Source organism: Cannabis sativa, chromosome 6, assembly GCF_029168945.1.
Source record: "Cannabis sativa cultivar Pink pepper isolate KNU-18-1 chromosome 6, ASM2916894v1, whole genome shotgun sequence".
NCBI classification, from domain to species: Eukaryota; Viridiplantae; Streptophyta; class Magnoliopsida; order Rosales; family Cannabaceae; genus Cannabis; species Cannabis sativa.
The window spans coordinates 14099881-14120934 of NC_083606.1; the positions used below are offsets into that span (position 1 = coordinate 14099881).

Sequence of the window (21054 nt, forward strand, 5' to 3'; positions counted from 1 at the left end):
TTGATCTGAGAAATCAAATCAATGGGAACCAAGGTGATCTCCGAGATCACCTTGACCAAAAAAGATACGGACCCGCGGTCTCTAAACGGTACGTTAAATGAAGGAATTATGGCGGAACTCGCCATACTTTGAAAAGACATTGCCCGAGTCTCCCGGAGACAGAAAGGAGACGACTCTGACTCAGACAGCGAGGATCGGGAGCCGTGTGCTAAGCACATCTTATAGGCGGAGCTCCCTAAGAACTTCAAGATGCCCGAAATGGCAGCTTATATCGGGAACTCCGATCCTAGCGACCACTTTTCATGGTTCAACCGTGTCATGACGGTCATGAGGGTCAGCAATGACGCCAAATGTCTGTGCTTCCCGCTTACTCTAAGTGGGTCCGCGGAGGAATGGTTCAAAAAATTGGAACCGGGATCCGTGGGCTGTTGGAACAAGCTACAGACCAACTTCCGGAGACAGTTTGTCGCCGCAAGAAAGGTCAACCTGGAGGTCAGTGCTTTGACTAATATCAAGCAACTGCCCACCGAGACCTTGAAGAATTATATAAAGAGGTTCCGAGAGGAAGCCTCGAAAACCAAGAAAGTTGATGACGGACAACAGCTCGCGCTACTCCAAGCAGGCATCCGCACTGGGACTCCTTTCTGGAATGAACTACAGCAAGAAGGGGCCGCCAGCCTTCAGGACTTCCAGAAGAGAGTCCAAAAATATATCAACCTCGAAGAAGCCCAAATTGTGGCTTACGGAGGATATTATCCCACCGGGATAGCAGGATATACGCCCGGAGTATCGCCCTCGGGTATTACCCCGACCGCAACTCCACAAGCAAGTGGCATACAATTCTCTGCTACCCCCGGATATAGTCAGGGCCAGGCCTTGGCGCCAGCATCATCCCATTTAGGCAACCCGTCCGGAATGAATGGACAAACTCCTTCGCACTCCGCTCCGGCTGCTAGCCTGGCAGGCCCTTCACAGGGCTCAAGGAGTAAAAGGTCCTCCAAGGGTAGCACCCGGACGGGGGAGAAGCGCCAGAAAAAGGGGTACACCCCCAGTACACTCAATACACGGAGCTGTCGGACTCCCAAGAGTGTGTGTACTTTGCTACTAGGCAAAATACACACTACCGGAGGCCACAACCGTTGTACAAGGATAGGTCCCGGAGAGATCCGAGCAAAAGATGCGAGTACCACAACGACATCGGTCATAGCACCAATGAATGCAAGAATCTCAAGGAAGAGATTGAAAATCTAATCCGGTTAGGCCACCTCTACGAGGGGATCAAAAATAGGTTGCCCCACCTTAATCCGGGCCAGGAGACCGTGGGTATGCCTCAGGGAACACCGGGGGGTACAGCAGGGGCATTAGCTCCAGCTGCTCCCACGGGCGACGCCCAGCACATCCCCGGTCTGCCGCCCAGGCCTAATGGGAGGGTAGCCATGATCTCCGGAGGTCCCCATATCGGAGGAACTACTCGCAAGGAGCTTAAACGATACGCAGGGGCCGCGAAACACAATGAGGAACAACTCCGTGAACTTACTCTTCAAGGAAGCCTTCACCGCAATAGGCTTGACGGACCAGGACCTCTCGCCTAGTGGGTCCCAGCTCACAGGGTTTAACGGGACGACACTTATCCCAATGGGAAAAGTAAGGCTCCCAGTCACCTTGTGCCCGGACACCCCCCAGAGCACATTTAAATACTGCACTTTCGTAGTGGTGGACTGTCCGACAGCTTACAACGCGATCCTCGGCCGACCGACCTTGGTAGACTTTGGCGCAGTCACATCGATTCGGCACCTATGCCTGAAGTTCCCTACCCGGGAAGCCGGGATCGGAACGGTGAGGGGAAACCAGGGGAAGCAAGACAATGTTACAATGTCGCAACCCACCTGCCCGTACTAATGGTCCGGGCGTCAGTTGAGCCAGAAGTGGCTGAAGAAGATGAGTTAGACCCCTGTGTGGGGTCCGAAAGAATTGTGGAACCAATGGAGGATGTCGAGGAATTATCAGTGTGCGACCTCGACTCCACCAAAGTACTCCGACTGGGGAAGAACCTAGATCCGGAGGAAAAAGAAAAAATAATAAAAACACTGAAAAGGGCGCCATCGACATCTTTGCATGGCGCCAAGAAGACATGACTCGCATAAGCCCTCATGTCATCACCCACGTACTCAACGTCAATCCGGACATGCCCCCCGTCCAGCAAAAGCGACGCCCGCTCGACTCGGTGAAAGCCGAGGCTCTGGAGAAAGAGGTGGACAAACTTTTGACTAACGGCATGATCCGCAACGTATACTATCCGGAGTGGCTAGCCAATCCGGTCCTGGTGCCCAAGCCGAACGGAACTTGGCAAGTTTGTATAGATTTCACTGATCTAAACAAAGCTTGTCCGAAGGACTGCTTCCCGCTGCCCAGGATCGACCAGATGGTAGACGCCACTTCTGGGTTCAAACTGCTATCCTTCATGGACGCCTATGCTGGGTACAATCAAATAAAAATGCATACAGCGGACCAGGAGTGCACTAGCTTCAGGACCGATAAGGGGGTATACTGTTACTTAGTCATGCCCTTCGGACTGAAAAACGCCAGAGCAACCTATCAGAGAATGGTTAACCGGATGTTTAAAGGCCTCCTGGGGCGAAATATGGAGGTTTATGTAGACGACATGCTCGTCAAGTCCAAAGCATGCAACAGCCATGCAAGCGACTAAGAGGAATGCTTCGAAGTGGTCCGGAGATACGGCATGAAGCTCAACCCAAAGAAATGCACCTTTGGGGTCAAGTCAGGAAAGTTTTTGGGCTTCATCGTCAGTCAAAGAGGGATTGAGGCAAATCCGGAAAAAATCCAGGCTCTCCTGAGCATGCCATCCCCCAAAAAGCATAAAGATGTGCAGAGCCTGACTGGAAAGGTAGCTGCCTTAAGCCGCTTCATCTCACGGTCCACGGACAAGTGCATACCCTTCTTCAACATATTGAAGAAGTGCCAAAAGTTTGAATGGTCGGACGAGTGCGAGGAGGCATTCAAAAAACTAAAAGAGCACATGGCCAAGCCTCCTATGTTATCGAAACCCGTTCTCATAGAAGACCTATTTCTATATTTGGCTGTCTCCGAACACGCGGTCAGCACTGCCCTAGTCCGGGAAGAAGAGAAAACTCAACATTCTGTGTACTATGTCAGTAAGCGCATGATAGGAGCCGAAGCAAGATACCCAGTCATTGAAAAGCTGGTTTTTTGCCTCCTGATGGCGTCAAGAAAACTGAGGCCATACTTCCAAGCACATCCGATCAAGGTACTGACCAACCACCCGCTCCGGCAAGTCCTCCAAAAACCTGAAGCATCGGGAAGGCTCCTCAAGTGGGCAATAGAGCTAAGTCAATTTGACTTGCACTACATACCCCGAATTTCAATAAAAGGCCAAGCCTTGGCGGACTTCATTACCGAATGCAACGAAGCCGAGGCTACCGTGAATATGCCGGTACCGCCAATCCCCACATGGAGAGTATTTGTAGACGGAGCCTCCAATGAAAATGGTTCCGGAGCCGGAGTGGCAATGATATCACCAACCGGACTGCGACTCCAGGCGGCCCTACGGTTCGACTTCGCAGCTTCAAACAATGAGGCCGAATATGAAGCCCTAATAACAGAACTGAAATTAGCAAAAGCCATAGGAGCCAAAAGAGTGGAAGTCTATAGTGATTCCCAACTGGTCGTAAACCAGATATCCGGAGAATACCAAACACGCGGCGAGCGAATGGCCGCGTACGTAACAATAGTCTGGGAACTACTCCACGAGTTCACGGACTATAAAATAGAAAGAATCCCCCGGGAAAAGAACGCTCACGCGGACTGTCTGGCTAAGTTAGCCTCAGGTAGCAAAATCGAAGAGTTGGGGGTAGTACCAGTGGAACGCTTGGCAGAGCCAATCATCAAAATAAAAGAGACCACGATAACGGTTGGGCAAGAACCCAGCTGGATGGTCCCCATCATAAAATACATAACAAAAGGTGAGTTGCCCCAAGAAAGGGCACTGTCTCGGAAGATTCAGTATCAGGCTCATCGTTATGTAATGATGGATCAAATTCTCTACCGAAGAGGACTCAGCATGCCTTATTTAAGGTGTGTATCGGACCCTGAAGCTAGACAAATCATGCTAGAGGTCCACGAAGGGTTCTGTGGAGATCATACGGGAGGACCCAGTCTCTCAAAGAAAATATTGAGACAGGGGTACTTCTGGCCAACAATGAAAAAAGATTGCATAGACTACATCCAAAAGTGTGATTCGTGTCAAAGGTTCGCGAACACACCGAGAGCTCCTCCAAATGAAATCACCCTGATGACTAGTCCCTGGCCCTTCGCGTTATGGGGAAATAGATCTTATTGGGTCCCTGCCAACAGGAAAAGGAGGAGTAAAGTATGCAATAGTAGCAGTAGACTACTTCACCAAGTGGACGGAGGCTGAGCCCATGAAGACCATAACTGCTAAAAAAGCACTGGACTTTGTTATCCAAAACATAGTGTGTCGATATGGCTTACCTCACAAAATAGTCTCTGACAATGGAAAGCAATTCGATTGCGAGGAATTTACTGACTTTTGTAACCAACACGGAGTAGTGAAAAGCTTCTCCGCGGTGGCCAGACCTCAAACAAACGGTCAAGCGGAAGCAGTCAATAAAATCCTAAAGGTCACCTTGAAGAAAAAGCTGTTGGCCTGCAAAAACAACTGGCCTGAAGAGTTGCCTAGAGTGTTATGGGCCTACCAGACGACCCCTAGACCCACGACCGGTCACTCGCCTTTTTCAATGGCGTACGGTTGTGAAGCGATGGTCCCGGTAGAAACGTTATTCCCGTCCTACAGGAGAACGACTTACGATCCAGCCACGAATCAGGCTTTGCTTCAAGAGGCCTTGGATCAAGTTGAAGAACTCCGGGACGAGTCTCAAATACGGATGGCAGCTTATCAAAAGAAGGTGACCAAGTATTTTAACTCTAAAGTTAAAAACATAAAATTTTCTATTGGGGATATGGTCCTAAGAAGAGTCTTCCCAGCCACCCAGGAACCCGGAGTGGGGGTACTTGGGCCAAATTGGGAAGGACCATATGAAATCGAGGACGAAATCGGCTCAGGCACTTACAAGCTAAAAAGAATGGATGGAACCATTGTGCCAAGAGCCTGGAATGCCGATCACCTCAGAAAATACTACCAATAGCCAAGAATGTAACTTAGACTTTGTTTAAAGAGTTTGTACCGTCTAAATGTATACATCCTCCACATGTTAAATAAAACTGAGTGCCTTAAAAACAAAGTTTCTATGCCACTCAGGGGGGTACTAGGGTATACCGCACGGACAGACTAAAAACAAACTAAGTAAACTATCCTGACCCAAAGGGCAGGTCAAAAAGAGTATGCACAAAAATAAAAAGCATAAGTATAAAAATCCTGATCCAAAGGACAGGTCAAAAAGAGAAATATGTGCATAAAAAAAGATCACGTATAAATATCCTAGCCCTAAAGGGCAGGTCAAAATATATACAAATGGCCCGGGGACAGGCCTTAGAAATTGTCTCCCCTTTAAATAAAAACAGCTATATAAATATTGTCTCAAAATAGCTGTATATAAATAAATATATATATGTATAAAAAAAAATAATAATAATAAGAGAAGTGGGTGAAATCCTGGTTGTACTGGGTTAATCTCGAGCGGCCTAATCAATGCGCGGAGGGAGACGAGGTCCGATGCGTGCCTCCACCATGGCATCAAGCTTTTTCTTCTTCTCCCGAAATTTGGCGATCATCTCCTCAGGTTTGGGGTAGAAGGTAAGGTTGATATTCTGGTCATTGGTAGACCAAGCCATCGTCGAAGCGCTTAGGGCACCGGCCGCAGGAAACGGGAGAAAGAAGCTCAGCCCTTTTTGCCTTCTTTGAGGCTTGTTCCTTGAAGTCCCTGAGCTCCTTCAGCTCCGCGGCCAGAGTGGCCCTGGATTCTAAGTTTGCCTGGTGAGTTTCCTCTAAGGATCTCACCTTGGCAACCATCTCGTCCAAGGCTTCACTGGCCTCCCGAAGCTCCCGCCTGGCCTTTGCAGTGGCCTCACCTTCCGCCCTCAGCTCCTCTTGATGCTTGGCCTCCAGCCTGTCTCTCCGCAGGGCCTCCTCCCGGATTATTGCCTCCGCCTGGGCTTCCCTCCGCTTAGCCTCTTCCTCATTGGCTTTGGCAGCGGCCTCCCGGCGCTCAGCAGCCTCTTGGTAAAGCTGCCTCTCAGCAGTAAGATCCTGAAGAACCTTCCTGACTTCGTTCATGTCCCCAAAATCAGACAGGACGAAGCCATGGTTGATTATGTTCTTGGAGAGACGGCCAGCTTCAGCAGCAAGCTAAAAAACAATACAAGTATAAGAAAGAATCTCCAAAAAAGAAAACAATAAGGGGAAAAGCAAAATTACAAAACACTTACCCCAGTGAGGGAGTGGCTGAGATCCTGGACTTGGAAGATGGAGTTCAAGGATGCACAAGGAGCGCACCGGGTAAGCTGAGACGCGAACTCGCCAGTCATCTCCGCAGCAAAGGGAGCTAAGGTGGGCCCAAGGAAGCGACCTAACCAATCCGATAGGGGGTCCAAATTTAGGTCCCACGGATTCTGGTACTCCGGGTTATTGATGGTGTTTTGCACCTCAACCCACAGAACCCTCCTAAGGGCTTCCACCTCAGCATACCCCGGGGAGTAATTATCCATGGCGTAGTTGTGTTTAGCTATCCGGAGCTCCTGTCTCGCCTCGTCTCTAGGAACCGGAGTCAGCACAATGTTGGGAGGGGCAATATGTTCTTCCATGGAAGAGACCCCACCATCAAGACCGTGGGTCGGAGTATCAGCCCTCCGAGGCCGCTTGGGCTCCTCCTGGGCAATCATTTTGCCTTTACGCTTACAAATTAGAGCAATTTCTTGCTCTTCTTCACCTTCTTCAACTTCCTCAGGAAGAGCCCGGAGCCCTCCTGCACCTTCCTCAACTTCCTCAGAAAAGCCCCATTGCTTTTCTTGACCTTCTCCCGGCAGCACCTCCTCGTCATCCACTAAATCAATAGTGTCTGGAGGAGCACTGGAAGAAGTCTTTAAAGCGGGGGCCATCGGGGAAGAAGTAAAGGGAGGAGGAGCCTCAGGAGTGTGAACCCCAGCAAGTTCGGCCAAAATGGCGTCCATGGAAGCGCCTGCTACAACAAAAGAAAGCAAGTGTTAGAACATCCGTGGGAAACCACCAACACAAGATATGGCAAGCAAGCTAGTCCTACCCTGACTCTCTAATTCGGCCCTAGCAAAGTTCCGAATTTTGATGCTGGCAGCATCATCTCCGAGATAGCTGTCCGAAGGCCGGAACCAGCTGGATGTAATGTAAGCTGAAGGACCTAAGGGAACGGGCTCCGGAGGACCAGAACCCATCCGGGACCGACCTAGGAAATCTCCTAAGTTTGAAAAATAAAATTCCTTCAAATGATCTCCCCACCGGGTCGAGGGCATCCTAAACCTATAAAGACGCTCGCCGAACCCTACGGGCCTAAGACTGGCATACTCGCCAATAGAAGGAACATAATGAACTACCAAAGGAGACTTACCGCCAGCGCCGGAAGTGCTGGCACCAGGAGCCCCAGTTTTCGACTCCTGAGCCGAAGGCTGTGGCCTGGGAGCCCTTCTCTCCGTTGAATCCCCAATGTGAAGGGGCTTCCCGGCGATCGCCTGACTCCTTCTCTCCACCGGGCTCCCCACGCGAAGTGTCTTCCCGGAAGCCGCCTGGGCCTTAGAGTACGCCTTCTCCTGGGCCTTCCGGTAGAGATACTCCTGGTACTTCCTCTCTGCAGTGGCAATGATCTCGTCCCGGAAGGTCTTCTCCGCGACCGGCGCCCTCACGTTGGGACAGATAACCCGGGAAAGGTTAGAGTCCTCCACGGATTGGTGCGGAAGGATGAGTTTTGCCTTCCTGTAGTTCTCCGTAGTGACCAGGCCCCCGACATCAAGATCGACCCGGTCGTAAGAGGCAAAGGCCTGGGCTCTCCGAAGAAAGGCCTGAGTAGGTGCAGTCTGTTCATAGGGAGGAATCCTGACCCACTCAGTAAGGAGCTCCGAATGGTCCACTGCCCGGAACCCGGAGGAGAAGAAAAAACGATGGCGATACTCCTTAACATGAGTTTGCCTGTTATACGGGACCACCCCTTCATTAGCAGGGTGGGCCCGGAACCCATAAAAACCATCCTTAAGTTTGTCCCCCTTCTTGGGGACGGAAACAAGTTCGTAAAAATACAATATTTCCGCCGGGCGGGGAGATCCCCATCCCCAGGCGGAATAAAAAATAAATAAGCCTGAAAGCAGGCGGTATGCTTGGGGAATAAGTTGGTATGGCGCAAGGCTGACAAAAACTAGAAAATTAACAAAATAATCTTGAAGAGGAAGCATGGCCCCAGCCATCAGATGTGTCTGGCTCCAGGCCCCGAAGCCGCCGTAGTTGTGGTTGGGCGTCTCCGCGTCGCGAGGTGGCCGATGGTAGGTCCCTGATGTGGAAGGCTTGATTCCAGCTACCACCACAATGTTCTCCAACTGGTGGGGACAGGTCAGAGTGGAGTGAAGCTCGGCCGCTTCCCATCCGGTCGCCGAAGACTTGTACCCCTCCTGAGCAACAGGCCCCAGGGAGACCTCCTCGAGGGTAGCCAGGCGCTTACCACTTTTCTTCGATGACTTTGAGCCAGAAGCAGACATTTTTTGATTCTGTAAAAAGAGTAAGATTCCAGCAGTTAGGCCCCATACCAAACCCTAAATTAAGAAAAAGTGAATGGGGGTCCCCTAACCGCTGGAAAGAGGCCCCATCCGGACACCTATCATACAGGAAACCCTAGGAGGATTCCCTGGACAAGAGTCGGGTGCAATAAATTCACAGAAGACGGCCTTACACGCTAAAGAAAACAGAAAGAAAAAAGTCTGTCCTGTGCCCTAAGCAACCATTATACGAAGAACGTATGGTCCTCTACAAAAAATAACAACAAAGGCGTGACAACAGCAATCCTATCACTAGAGCAGTAAGCTCAAACCGATTATATGAAGGATTTAAACACTTGCATGCCCAGAAACTTCGAATGCAAACCCAGACTAGAATAAACAGATAAATAACAGCATGCCATTCAATAATAAAGCAAAAGGGTGCAAAGAACTTACGATGAAGTGTTGAAATTGGGGGTCCTGCTGTGAATCGAATAGAGACAAGAAGGACTAGTAGCAACGAACGAAGAGGAACTGGGGAAAATTGCAAAGTGTTTAAAGGCCTTGTTTTAAGTCTGAGAATTTTCTCTCTGGGAAATTTGAGCAAAGTTGGCAAGAAATGGGAAGTAATCGAAATGAAGAAAAGGTGGTGGCTTTTATAGGCAAAGCTGCATGAGGAACAGGCGTCATCACCTACCAATCAAACAGTGGGGGAGGCGCACGATTCGAATGCCCAAAGATCAACGGACCAGATCGATTTGCAATAAAGGCGGAGGAAACGTTTGAGTATTCGTCTGGCACCATTAATGTGCCGTATCAATCAATGGGCGCGAAACGAATCGACCCCTGCAAAAAGTGAATCGCTGCATTAAAAGCCATCATTAAATACACCCTCACGCGCTCAAAGCTCGTGTCAGGAAACCGAGGAGTCAACCGGAGGTACTTGAACAGGCCTTGTTTCATTTTTCAAATAAACAAGGCTTGGGGGGTAAATGTTGCCCCTGCTTTTGCCCAATATACGTGGACCAACCAGATAAGGACACGTGGATCAAGAAATTTACAATATCTGCTAAGTCTTTATGCCATAAGGTAGCGTCCAGGACGTAGCCCCTGGAGAAGGCACATGGAACTCTATATGCTCCCGAAAGCTCGAAGAACGCTAAGGCATCTCCGCGAGGTGTCAGGCTTCTCCTGAGCAATCAAGTCGCATTAAATGCCGCATGGGAGGAAGCGTGTTGGGACTGCTACACGCAATAAAGTCTGACGGCACAACCTCCAACCAGCAGCGGCACAGTAATGATCATTTAAGTCTAGCGACGGCTACACTGTGAAGAGTCACGTCAGTCAAAAGGCAATAAGGACATTCCACATAAAAACCCTACAGCACCTAGGGATTTGACCATGCATTACCCATGGTATATTCATTGGGAATACCCAACTTTATGGATACTTACAGATACACTTGTAAGGATAATTCTAAGGATCACCCCACCAAAAACACAATAAATACCCCCTCAAAGCTCATTAAATGGGATCGAGAATCTTGGGCTGCATATGAGCAAGTAGAGTAAATACTCACCAAGAACATTCTCTGTATTTATAAGGGTGAAACACTCCCCAAATACATTCTCTGTATTAAAGACATCCATAAATAACAAAGACTCGTGGACTAAGGCTCATTAACGCCCCAACCACGTAAAAATCCTTCTCTCACTTTCTTACAGCTCAGTAATTTTATAATATTTTATAATTTTTCCGATAATTTTTCTGGCGACAATGCTAATTCTGACGAATTTCCCAGAGTTTACTGTCGGTACTGAAAAAGTCACCGGAGTAGCTGCCGGTATATTAGTCGTTAGAGTTGCTACCAATGCTAGAAAATTCGTCAGAATTGCCATTGTCTCAGAAAAATTACCGGAAAAATTACCAAAAAACTGGTTTCTTCATCAAGAAACCAGAAACCAGTTTCTTGGTAATTTTTTCGGCGACTATGCCAATTCTGATGACTTTTATGAAGTTTACTGTCGGTGCCGGAAAAGTTGCCGGAGTAGCTGCTAGCGTCAGAAAAGTCTTCAGAATTGGCATTGTCAACGGAAAAATCACCAAGAAACCGATTTCTTGGTGATTTTTCCGGCGACAATGCCAATTCCGACGAATTTTTCGGCACCGGCAGCAACTCCGACGACTTTTTCGACACTGACCGCTACTCCGGCGACCTTTTCGGCACCGACATCAAACTCCGGTGACTTTTCCTGCATCAATGACAAATTAAACTTCTTAAACAAATAAAAACATTAAATATGAGATTTAGAAACCTAATTACATATACATGGCATATCAAATACCATAAAAAACCTAAAAACAAAAAAATACCATATAAATTGGCCAAACTTAAATGTGCCATATTTATCATAAGAACTTTTAAAATCCCATACTAAGTGTAATTTCCTCTTTTTTTAATGAACCTAACTTTTGAAAGAGTTAGCAATTTGTCATTAGTCACTTCTATCCCAATGCCCAAAGCCTATTTTCAATTCTATTAATGCTTTTATGTAAAAAAAATTTATTACTCCTATTTATTATTTTTTTCAAATTTTTTATAGTCTTTTTTTCTTATATATTTTTTTTGTTCTATTGGAATCAATAATAATTTTTATAAATAGTTGGAGTTTTATGGTGTTTTGTAAAATATATAACTGAATGATAATATTTAAAAATATTATTTATAAATTATATTTTTTTTGTAAGGGCCCAAATTTTAAATTAGAACAGTGCCTCCAAAATGTTTAAGACGGTCCTGGTGCAATCACGCATCAACCACGTAGTAACTATCTTGCAACCATCGTCTAATTGTGTAAGTGTCACTGTAATATTTTGATAATTAAAATCATATAAGAGATATAAATATTGTCTTTGAAATTATTTTTGTAAATAAAGTGAATTTATATTTTGTATGTAATAATTATTATATAAAATGAGGTAACGAAAATAATAACATGGCACATCAATCATTGATTCTAGGCATCCACTTCCCATAAAATTTACTTGCTTAAAGGAAGGAATGTCCACTTATTATTGTTTTCTATCAAAAACAATTTATTATATGAAATAGTAATATAATAATAATTAAAAAACAAACAATCAACAACATACGAGTTTAAACAAAACAAGAAGACGACTAGTCGTTGGATGAGCTGAGACGCTACGTGCTGTTTTTCACACACTCAAGCGCGTGTAGTTCAAACAGATAAACGTCAAAAGCAGAGTACGTGGAGACAGATCAGCACCAATGAGCCGTTGGATTAGATCAGCTTAGGCTTCTTCTTAGGCAAGACGAAAGTAACAACAAATACAGAGAAACTTGTCCATTCAGAGCTCTCTCTCTGCCATTTTTAATTTTTTATTTTAGAGATTGAAAAAAAAAAAATGAAAATGGTGTCAAATTCGCGCTATAGTACCTTCTGTAGGACTATAAATACGAACCCATTTTTTCACTTTCCCATATTCAAATCCTCAATTGCATACTTTCCCCATAATCGTCTTTCGAAACCATCGTCAACTTTTGGTACTATTTCTTTGTTGTCTGTTGGTTTCTACGAAAATCTGGAAGTAAATATCGTTTTCTAACGAGATTTTTTGTTTATTTGTTCATGTTTTGGAAATTCCAGATTTAATTCACGTCGAGCATTGTCTGTTTCTGCTTCGGAGGTTAGTACAGATTAGTAAATCATTGAGCCCTGTGCTTTTTTTTTTTTTCCTTTCCAATTTTTGTGCTATTTTTTACGGAATAATTGTTTGGATTCCAGGAAAAAGATCTAACATTTACCACAGCACCCAAAAGAAAGTTCTTCAGGAAAGAAAAAGTAAAAGAAGTTAAAAAAATGACGATCAAACCGGCAGTTCGGATCGTCGACGGGAACTTGATCGTGAAGAACCGGACAATCTTGACTGGAGTACCGGATAATGTGATATCAACGTCCGGTTCGGATTCTGGTCCGGTCGAGGGTGTCTTTGTAGGAGCCGTATTCGGTTCAGAGAACAGTAGACAAGTAATTCCATTGGGTACTTTACGAGAGGTCCGATTCATGGCTTGTTTCCGGTTCAAGCTATGGTGGATGGCTCAGAAGATGGGTGACAAAGGTAGCGAGATTCCACTTGAGACCCAATTCTTATTGGTCGAAACCAAAGAAGGGTCTCATCTAGAACCGGACGGCAGCGACGGCGATGGCGAGAACCAGATCGTCTACACCGTTTTCCTACCCTTAGTCGAAGGACCCTTCAGGGCTTGTTTACAAGGCAACCAACAGGACCAACTCGAGCTCTGTTTAGAGAGCGGTGACGTGGAGACCAAAGCGGCTTCGTTTACACACTCGCTCTTCATCCATGCCGGAACTGACCCCTTTGCCGCCGTCAGCGAAGCCGTTAAGGCAGTGAAAATTCACCTCAAGACTTTCCGACAACGGCACGAGAAGAAAATCCCCGGAATCGTTGACTATTTCGGATGGTGTACTTGGGATGCTTTCTACCAAGAAGTGACCCAAGAAGGTGTCGAAGCTGGGATTAAGTCTCTATCCGAAGGTGGGACACCTCCGAAATTTGTGATAATCGATGATGGGTGGCAGTCGGTCGCCGAGGACGTGAAAAACGAGAATGAAAATGGGTCAAACGACGTGGAGGAGTTGCCTCGTTTAACTGGAATCAAAGAAAACTCCAAATTTCAGAACAAGGATGATCCCAGTACTGGGATCAAGGACATAGTTGAAATAGCTAAGAAGAAACATGGGGTTAAGTACGTTTATGTATGGCACGCCATTACCGGTTACTGGGGTGGCGTTAAGCCTGGTGTGAAGGAGATGGAAGGGTATGATTCAGTCATGAAGTACCCAATGGTGTCAAAAGGGGTCGTGGAGAATGAACCCGTTTGGAAAACTGATAGGATGGCTGTTAAGGGTCTTGGACTTGTGAACCCCAAAAATGTTTACAGGTTTTATAACGAACTTCATAGCTATTTAGCTTCAGCTGGTGTTGATGGTGTTAAGGTGGATGTTCAGTGCATATTGGAGACCCTTGGAGCAGGATTGGGAGGTCGAGTTGAGCTTACTCGACAGTACCATCAAGCTTTGGATGCTTCGGTGGCTCGAAACTTTCCTGATAATGGCATCATCGCTTGTATGAGCCACAACACAGATGCTCTGTACTGGTAAGTCCAAGTCCAAGTCCAAAATTGAACTTTTCCCTTTTGAGTTTTTCTTTAGTTTGTTGTCATTTTTTGATTTGGGAATGCATGGAAAACAGTTCGAAGCAAACGGCAATAGTGAGAGCCTCAGATGATTTCTTTCCACGAGACCCAATGTCTCACACCATTCACATAGCGGCTGTGTCCTATAACAGTGTCTTCTTGGGTGAGATAATGCAGCCTGATTGGGACATGTTCCACTCGCTACATCCAGCCGGAGACTACCACGCCTCTGCCAGAGCCTTAAGTGGTGGCCCCATTTATGTTAGGTACCATAATAAAATTTGTAGTCATTATTTTTCATCATAGTTCCTTAGTCGTTTTTTTTTCATATAAAAAACTTATCATATTGTTTGACATAATTTACTACAGTGATGCGCCTGGGAAACACAACTTCGAGCTTTTAAGGAAGCTTGTTTTACCAGATGGATCAATTCTCAGGCCACTTTTGCCAGGCCGGCCGACCAGGGACTGCTTGTTTTCTGACCCTGCCAGGGACGGAGCCAGGTACTAATATTGTGAATTTGACACTTTAACTAATTCAGAGGAGAAATATTTTGCTTATTGGGTTTGTTTTGAACCAATTTATCTTTTTTGTCTTCAGCTTGTTGAAAATATGGAACATGAACAAGTATACCGGAGTACTCGGGGTTTACAATTGCCAAGGTGCTGCATGGAGCAGCGCCGAGAGAAAGAACGTGTTCCACCAAACAACATCAGACGCCATCACTGGCTATGTCCGAAGCCGAGATGTCCACTTCATTGCTGATGCTGCAACTGAGCCTGGCTGGAAAGGCGAATGCGCCATCTATTGCTTCAGCTCTGGCGACCTCATCGCTCTTCCTTACAATGCTGCCATGCCCGTCTCTCTTAAAGTCCTCGAGCATGACATATTTACCATCACTCCCATCAAAGTTTTAGCTCCTGGAGTTAGTTTTGCTCCTTTGGGACTTGTTAACATGTACAATGCTGGTGGGGCCATCGAAGGATTGAGATACGAAGCTAAGAGTGAGGTGCAGAATGGTGAAGAGGTTGTGGGATTAGCTCATATTGAGGTCAAAGGGTGTGGGAAGTTTGGAGCTTATTCTTCCGCTAAGCCGAGGAGGTGTTTTGTGGACTCTCAGGTGGTTGATTTTGTCTATGATTCATCTTCTGGTTTGGTGACTTTAAGCTTAGATAGTATGCCAGAGGAGGATCGTAGAGTTCATGATGTTGAGGTTGAGATATAAGTGATTGTTGTAATAGTAGGCTGGATTACTATATAAGGAGAGGGTAGTATTGTGCTAATCTGATGTAATTTTTATATGATGAAGATAGAATCTAATAAATAAACCTTTTATTCTTCTCAATCTCAACCCCAATGTTATCTATCATGAATTTACCTAAATGTTGAAGATGAGATATAAACTTATAGAGTATTGATATTATGCACCATATGATGCCAATACAATACTGATCTGGTGTATTGCGATTGATTAACAGTTTTTTATATGGGATTCGAGATTAATTTACACCAATAATGATATATCACCTTGTTGTGCTTGGTACCATAAAGTGACTCCTGACATTTCTCAAACTTGTATATTTTTTATTTTTTTTTGATAAGTCAAACTTGTATATTTGATTAAAAGATTAAAGGAACATTTACATATTAAAACGTAAAGAAGAAATCTCTAGTCATATGATATTGTCCAAACATTTTTGTCACTTAAACTTGCAAGAAAATAACAGTTGAAGGAAAAAAAAAACAATACATGCAGTCAGTGCTGCTGATTGCTTTCTAGTAAAAGTTGGCTATCAAAGTTTTGACTCCCCCACTCTTGCCTTTCTTTGTTTTCATTCACAATTAAAGAACAACACAAGAGATCTCAATGTCTCAAACTATTTTTGGCATTAAGAAAAAGTGTGCTCCGTTGGAGCATCAGTTATCGAAAAAAAAAAAAGAAAGTTCATACAAAGTAACTTCATTTACTTTTTAGCCGAAGAAAAAAAAAAGTAACTTCATTTCCCTGTCTACTATAGGCTATATAGCTTTACAGAAAACCATCAAATTCTTTCATTTCTTGGAACAAGATCAGAAGTAGCAATGGTATGAAAAACACCACGGCTGACTTTTTTGCCCCTGCAACTTCAGTGTCTAGCTTGTGTATATATCCATGGAATTATGTTTCAGACAGCAGCTGTTCAAGCTCCAGGTCAAAGTTATCGCCATTTTGAAGCAATAGTTGTTGCTCCTGTTCATCATGGTCTTCCGGATGTTGTTGAAGTATCCCTGTTTGCTGGCGAAATTGTTCCTTCTGGACATCCCATTCTCCAGTAATTTTCTCAACTATATTTCCAACTGACTTTTCATCTTCTGCAATGTGCTCTATGTTGCGAATGTCCACGACCTCACTGGCCTCTGTGATAATATCATATCATTCCAAAAAAAAAAAGAGCCAGTGAGCAAGACAGGGTCAGCAGGACAGGATAAATTTATGAAAGAACTCCATGAAACAGGTAGCAGGCACTGAGCGTGCAGCATACGTTCGGTTTATTCAATATGCCATTAAAGAATTTCAAGAAATACTTTGGTTGTTGTATAGCTGCTAAATCACTAGAGGAAAACATACCGCTAATAGCTAGCTTCTTAGCTTCTGCGTATTCTGTAGACATTTTATTGAGCACATTTACATCAACTTCCTTACCCTGTCAATATAGATAGTTGCCACAAGATTGAATATCATAAGCAAATCAATCAAAGATATTATCATAACAATTAATTTCAGATATTCTAGGTTTACATCTAAATCCTATAAACTCTCTCAAACTCCCTGAATCAACATTGGTCACTTGAAAGAAAAAAAAAAGAAACCCTTACAAGTTACAATGTTGCCACAAAAATATAAAAACAAAAAAAAAGAAAAAAAATGGTCACTAGAATGAAAAATATTCCTTCCAAGAAGCGAGAAAATGATTGATGCTAGTTTAGAAAGTCATTAGTGTACATACCATGTCCAAATGGAGTAAGTCTTGAAGCCTATTATCAGCAAATAACCTGTCAGTAAAATAAAAGGAACAGAGAAATTAGAAGACACGAAGATATGAAATACCGTCACCAGCATGTGAATGTTAGAGCTAAAGAGTAAGATAATCTGCAACATAACATACTCCCTGTATGCAACTTGAACACGAGCATTCTGTAATTCTGTGAGGTGGTTAACCGTCTCTGCAACAGGCCCTTCATTCATGTCAAGAAACCCAAAGAAGAACATGTTCTTTTCTAGCATTTTTTTCACCACAGAAGGAGCAACCTTTACACCATTTTCTTTGGCAGTAACAACAAGGTTCCTAAGTTTTTTCAGCTCTTCTGTCAAGGATAAGAAAAGTAGTAAGTTTCGCCGACAAAAAAAAAAATGGTTCCAAAAGAATGGCCAAGGTCCCATGTATCATGTACTTGGCAGTGGTGTTGTCTGAGTATAAACGTGGCAACGATACTCTAATTGATTGATTGTTTACATACTGTCAGTCCAACACCAGCTTAGCAATGAGCTTAGATTTTCCTGTAAATCTATAGAATAAAATAGGGCAATTATACAATATCTGAAAACAATGTTCTTGTAGATGCAGAAGAATGATGTTTTACCTACAATGCTTGTTGTTTGTGAATCCTTATGAAAACTTTTAGATCTTCATAACTTGATCTTGTTATTCAAGGTTGACATTTACATCAACTGATCAGACACAAATTTAAAATGAAAAATATAGACTGCTCAATTTTTGTGATATTTTCTGAACTTCTATTCCATATTACATGGCATAAACACATGAAAAGATAGTCCAGCCGAAATTGTTTCAAATATTTAAAGTCCAATCAAGCCTCCACCCTAATCTTGAAATCCACTATATCAGAAATATGTAGCCTGGAGTAGCCATCACATAGATGTAATGTAAACCTTGAATAGCAAGATCAAGTTTATAAAGATCTAAAAGTTTTCATAAGTATTCACAAACAACAAGCATTGTAGGTAAAACATCATTCTTCTGCATCTACAAGAACATTGTTTCCAGAAATTGTATAATTGCCCTATTTTATTCTATAGATTTACAGGAAAATCTAAGCTCATTGCTAAGCTGGTGTTGGACTGACAGTATGTAAACAATCGAATCAATTAGAGTATCATTGTCACGTTTATACTCAGACAACACCTGCCAAGTTCATTTTTTTCCCCAAGATAATCAAACTAAAGTGTATTACCCAGCCAAATCTTGATATACTAGTTGGGACTAAGGTTTTATTCGAAAAATAAAAATGCTAATGTGCTATTGAACAACAAGCTTCAAGGGAGAAAAAAATCAGATAAATTTGTTTGGAAAGAAAGAAAGAAACAACCTTACCAAGCGAAAGATAAATTTTGAAAGGAGGTTTGAAAGGTTGAGTCTCGTGAAGGCAGTAAAGACAATAGAGCCCCCCAAGTCTCCTCGATAAAGAACTTGTACTGCTTATATAACCTGCACATAAGCTTATTAGAGTTATTCTTTTTGTTCTTAGTAATTCTTGAAACAAGAAATTGTAAGCAAAAGGAACATGTTATTAAAAATTTGTTGTTAAAGAGGTTTTCATCGTAAAAAAAACCTTCAGATGGAAAACTTTAAGTGAGTTCTCATTGTTGTAGTGTTGGACAACAGAATTTAAGCAAAAACAAAAATTATACCGAAATTCATTACCAATGGAATGGGCATACAATGATTGGATGAAGAAGGCCACGTTGGAAGGAGGAGTTGCCTCATATATGTATGAGAATTTCCTTGAAAGCCATACCCTTTTCATCTCTGCCAAATTAGTTGATTCATCCTGCCACAGTATACCATTCACAAGTAAAACAAATATCTATACAAACCATTCTGATTTGAGCAGTGTTGGTAGTACCTCAACGAACTCAGCTATAAGCTCATCGATGTCCTTCTTGAAAGGTGTCATATCCATGATTTTCAGTTATAAAATTTAAACTGAACTGAAAAGGATTATGGGTTGGGGCAGGGCAGTTGAATACTTCAATTTAGTCCATGAGACATGCCTGAGAAGAAGAGAAAGAAGAAAGCATTCTCATAAGTATTGTTTTTGACTTAAAGTTCATAACATTTTTGAATTAATTCAACACTATTATTATAAATAAGCAACACTTGTCCAGTTATATCAAATTAGTGTATAACTGCATAACATCAAATTTAGTACTATACTAAGAGGCATTATATCAAACAATTTGCAGACACATAAGTTCTGTCCACCTTCCACAACACATAAGCTTACTTTATATAACAGAAGAACAGAAAAAAACCTCTAATGATTATTTTTTTTGAACATAAAACTCAATTTAATAAAATAATGGATCTACAAGCTTTACGTCAATCCAAAATGCTCAGTGCAATAAATTACAAATTTACCAAAAATCTTAGAGCGATAGAGCAACTCTATTATATATAACAATGAATATGATGATGCCACAGGGCATGTAGCATGAGAAAAACCAGTTCGAGCAGCACTACAAATTTTATGTGAAGAAAAAATTATGAGACAAAAGTAGAGAGCGAAAAAAAGACCCAAAAATACTGAGAAATCTCAGAGTTTGTTTGGTTTTTGTGATTAGCAACTGGGAAAAGAGGAGAGGCCAAATCAATCTCCTTACGAGATGCTTTCCAAAGTTGCTGTTCTATCCCCAACTTCCTCAGCTCCAATAGACCACGCTCAACTGCAATAAACCACCCTTGAATTTATATAGGGAAATTTACTTGTATACTAACTTTTGCTATTTTTCTACAAAAAAAAAATACTGTCAGACGGTATTTTTTACACTTTTATTGTGTTTTTAAATAAGTTTCATACTGCAGTATATTGTGTTAAGTTTTGACTGGTGTTCTACTGGTGTTTTTTAGGTGTGCTTAATTGTTGGTTTTAATTTTTATCTTTGAGTTTTACTAGTGTTTTATAAAAATACAGTAATTTTAAAAAAATTTCAGTTGTAAAAGTTAATCCAAATTCTAGTATTTTTGTAAATTTCCCTTTATATATGCTTACTCAGGGTCGGCCTTAGGCATAAGCGGGCTAAGCCCGCGCCAAGGGCCCACTCATTTTTGGGGCTCAAATTAAAAAATACCTTTTAAAAAATATATATATTTTTTTAATAATTTTTAAAAATGTCATTTATCTTTATAGTAAGAGCCCAAAAATTTTATTTTGCCTAATGCCTCTAATGATTATGAAACATATTTTCACTACTCCGATCACAAATGAAAACGAAAATAGGTGATCTCAATTCTCACATCTAGGCTCTATTATTTCATGAAGTTTTTGTTGATTCATTAATTTCTTTTGGGCCGAGTTGACGAGGTCTAATCATCTAGGTTTGTATGTTGCACCATGAATGTGTAAGAATCACCATGGGTAAGTGTTTGCAGTGTTATTGTGCCCTTTAAACGGTAAAATTGTAAGTAGCCTGAAAAGCTGTTGGAAGACGGAAGAGTTGGGAAAGAAAAAATTACAACCACAGTTGGGCTGGGCTCCCACCCGTACCCATATAATTAAGGGATTAATGAGAATATGGATGTTCATCCGATCCAATCTGCACTTTTTTGGTCAAACAACATCCAATCCGCACTAAGTGCGAATTTCATATTTTGGATCCAATCCAATCCGCATAGCAGTTTAAATTCAATCCAATTAAATCCGCAATAGTGCGGATTGGATCGGTTGTTTTAGTGCGGATTGCATTTTAATATTTCAATAAAAATTCAAAATGGAGAAAAAAAACCAGCAATAACACAATTAAAATAGATTTAAAATTTAACAAATAAACCCTAAACAAATAATCTCCAACAACACATTAGACTCCCATAAGTCATAACAGTAAAAAAAAATACAAGCATGTTCCATCTTCCAAATCGAACAACCAGCAGCAACAGTACCTACACACTTTTAATCTGCAAGACCTGATAGCAAATGCCCCAAATAATTCTGAATAATCAAGCAAACACAAAAGACCAATGAAAATAAATAAAGATCAACAGCTCAATGGAAATTCACAGCAATGCAACTCTACATATAGCATATTTTA

The 21054-nt window shown here is 42.8% G+C and overlaps 2 protein-coding genes across 4 annotated transcripts; one reads left to right on the forward strand and one right to left on the reverse strand.

Moving 5' to 3' along the window:
• The first annotated feature begins 12076 nt into the window (after window positions 1-12076).
• Window positions 12077-15312, forward strand: LOC115724829 (probable galactinol--sucrose galactosyltransferase 6). Its single transcript, XM_030654177.2, has 6 exons — window positions 12077-12292; window positions 12380-12435; window positions 12534-13927; window positions 14023-14232; window positions 14336-14470; window positions 14568-15312. Exons 1-6 carry the CDS (start codon window positions 12154-12156, stop codon window positions 15190-15192), a joined length of 2559 nt encoding a protein of 852 aa, XP_030510037.1. The 5' UTR covers window positions 12077-12153; the 3' UTR covers window positions 15193-15312.
• Window positions 15313-15827: 515 nt separating this feature from the next.
• LOC115724859 (uncharacterized) lies at window positions 15828-19750 on the reverse strand. 3 transcript variants are annotated; one of them, XM_030654222.2, is made up of 8 exons: window positions 19630-19750; window positions 18873-19020; window positions 18671-18797; window positions 18341-18454; window positions 17114-17312; window positions 16955-17000; window positions 16576-16651; window positions 15828-16364 (listed from the first exon to the last, which is right to left on the reverse strand). In XM_030654222.2, the coding sequence occupies exons 2-8, from the start codon at window positions 18927-18929 to the stop codon at window positions 16126-16128; spliced, it is 858 nt and encodes a 285-aa protein (XP_030510082.1). In that variant the 5' UTR covers window positions 18930-19020; window positions 19630-19750; the 3' UTR covers window positions 15828-16125. The 3 variants fall into 3 exon arrangements, with proteins under 3 accessions (XP_030510082.1, XP_030510080.1, XP_030510083.1); XM_030654220.2 differs by having other exon boundaries at window positions 19544-19703; XM_030654223.2 differs by having other exon boundaries at window positions 19388-19702.
• Window positions 19751-21054: the final 1304 nt, after the last annotated feature.